At 31.3% G+C, this 2,689-nt stretch overlaps 1 protein-coding gene across 1 annotated transcript in view; it reads left to right on the top strand.

The window, feature by feature from the left end:
• Window positions 1–414: 414 nt before the first annotated feature.
• Window positions 415–2,689, top strand: part of LOC117108144 (exosome complex component RRP43-like) — a 3,805-nt gene continuing 1,530 nt past the window's right edge. The window contains exons 1-8 of the mRNA XM_033250097.1: window positions 415–459; window positions 577–613; window positions 922–985; window positions 1,141–1,214; window positions 1,320–1,365; window positions 1,476–1,581; window positions 2,060–2,105; window positions 2,247–2,417. Coding sequence (XP_033105988.1) covers window positions 443–459; window positions 577–613; window positions 922–985; window positions 1,141–1,214; window positions 1,320–1,365; window positions 1,476–1,581; window positions 2,060–2,105; window positions 2,247–2,417 — 561 coding nt within the window. The 5' untranslated portion in view covers window positions 415–442. The remainder of the gene's footprint in view (window positions 460–576; window positions 614–921; window positions 986–1,140; window positions 1,215–1,319; window positions 1,366–1,475; window positions 1,582–2,059; window positions 2,106–2,246; window positions 2,418–2,689) is intronic.

The raw sequence follows: 2,689 nt of genomic DNA, 5'->3' as shown, positions 1-2,689 counted from the left end.
CCTTAGTTCTGGCCAAGGCACTCTATATATTACAGTTACACCTAGACATCCAGCGGTAACGACACGATACGTTGTACAGTTGATGGTTGATGATGAGGCAACACATGGAAATTGTTGATTCGCTTTTATTAACATGCACCAGAATGATGAGACATATTTTCAGAGCCCTTGTCTTATTTTAGCAATAGGACATCCAGAATTAGAATGTTTCGGTCAAATTATTACACAATTTAAACTTAATGTGAATATTTATGTACAATCACTACTATCAAAGAAGAATGAGTAGTATAAATTCACCCACGTTTTAATTATATGGTATTAGATATGTTGCATCTATCGTCCAAAGTGTTTGATAAACGTTCAGTGATTGGGTAAAAAAGTTTAGAATACGTAATTACATCCAATGATAGCTATCCTTCTAAATTATCTAGCGTTTACCAAAATGGCAGCAGATTTCAAGTGAGTAATTCATTGTGTTTTGTGTTGTAAACATTGTAAATAATATGATTTCTACCTTATAAATTACTTTTGATTGACATTCTTATTATCTGATATATTTATTTTTATTCTAATTAGGACCGCACAGCCCAGAGAATATTACAGAAGATTTTTGGTAAGTTTCTTTTTAAGGTCATTTTTTAGGCCGACCGAGGCAACAGCACACTACAGTGTAGCACTAACAGCAGGCTTTTGTGGTGCATGAGGGATAATAGTAGGCCGACGTGTAGGCTAGCTATATACTAAGATATGCTTCCAATATTATTTTTAGGGCCAGACCTAGATATCGGGCTATATTCTTATTTTCCTGCACCTTCTGGTCCACACAGAAGTGAACAAACCAATTTATATTAATTAAAATTTCTTTGTGGGGTAATCTGGTTTGTAAGGATGAACTTTTTCCAATTTTTATTTATTCCATAGAAAGAAGACGTACGTCCAGATGGAAGATCTTTAGAAGAAATCCGACCGACCATCTTGAATGTGGGCAAGTCAAAATTATGTTAATTTTTGATACATCAATAATATAATACTGTTATATATATATATATATATATATATATATATATATATATGTATATATATATATATATATGTATGTATTTTACTTGTATATTATGTTTCATATTTCATACATTTCAGGGTCGATATCAACAGCTGATGGGTCAGCATTGGTGAAGCTTGGTCATACTTCTGTTATTTGTGGAATCAAAGCTGTAAGTTTTTAAAAGTTTTAATATTAAAATACAATTATAATTTTTTTAAATGATATACTTTTATTTGTATTATTTAATGTACAGTAATTGTCTTCTTTCTTGCAGGCAATTGCTAAACCTGCTGCAGAAAAACCAAAACAGGGGTTCATAGGTTTGAAAAAAATTTATTTCTTGAAAATCATCAATCTTTACTAAAATATTTATAATGAATTTGTGAAGAATATATATTATTCTGTTGAAATATTTTTTTGCTTTTTGCAGTACCAAATGTGGACTTACCACCTCTGTGTTCATCCCGGTTTAAACCTGGGCCTCCAAGCGACCAAGCGCAAGCAGTTTCACAACTGGTGGCTGATATAATTAAAAAGTATGTGTTTTTAGATTAAAATAAAATTGGTATATATAATAATAATAATGATAAAAATATAGACTGTATAGTTACATTAATGGAAGAACTTCCACAAGAATCTAGCATACAAAATGTTGAACCAACTTCATTCTATTGAAATTGAGCTTTAATTAATAATAATAATAGAAACCAAAAACTATTTACCATAAATGCTTGAATACGTGCCACATAAAAGGTTTTTTTTTCTAAACGCAGCTCATAAATAAGCATCGCAGTGCTTAATCGATAGTTATAATTAATATGCCTACCGAATTACAGGAATACGCAAGTAACATGGGAATGGGCATGGAAAGTGTCACACCAGTATTTTTTATAAGCATCGCTCTGAAATAAGCGCAGCACTGAAGCCTCCAAAAATGTCAAACATATTAAAGAATACATGATTATTCCCAATATATTCTATATTAAAACATTCTCATTTTTTTTCTTTTTCAAGTGCTGGCATTATTGATCTTGAAGATTTATGTATTGCCGAAGATAAAGTAAGTGTAACCATACATACTGCCTACTTTGTGCTGTAGAATATAATGACGATAGACACATTCAGAAAACTCTATGATTAATTATACTGTATAATTAATTATACTGTTTCTATGATGTACATGATTTTGTTTTCTCTTCAGTTGTGTTGGGTACTTTATTGTGACTTAATGTGCTTAGATTATGATGGGAACATAGTTGATGCCTGTATGATTGTATTAATGGCTGCTCTTAAAAATGGTGAGTTTTTTTGGTTTGTATGTGTGTGCGTACGTGTGTGTGTATGTTATACCAACATTTGTGAACAGCAAAACGTGACTTTCTAGACATTTGTTCATTATAAATTTTCTTACCAAAGCTAAACTGGATGACATTGTGCGCTATTTATTTAATTCATATTTGACATTAGTGAAGTCATAACTAATGACAACACCCTACTGCTGACAAGCCTACCAAACCCTATGGTGAGACAAAAAATTTATGTAATGTTGATTAGTTACTTTCGGTATTATCAGTCACTGAAAATGTCAAAAATGTAATGGATGGGACTCTAGGGACCCTCATATGGACATAATATTATCTGGAA

The sequence above is a fragment of the Anneissia japonica genome, unplaced genomic scaffold (genome assembly GCF_011630105.1).
Source record: "Anneissia japonica isolate Jap-2015-1 unplaced genomic scaffold, ASM1163010v1 scaffold288284_len1145801_cov181, whole genome shotgun sequence".
Lineage (NCBI taxonomy): Eukaryota > Metazoa > Echinodermata > Crinoidea > Comatulida > Comatulidae > Anneissia > Anneissia japonica.
Note: the sequence above shows the minus strand (reverse complement) of the source record. Positions and strands in the feature narration are given on the sequence as shown.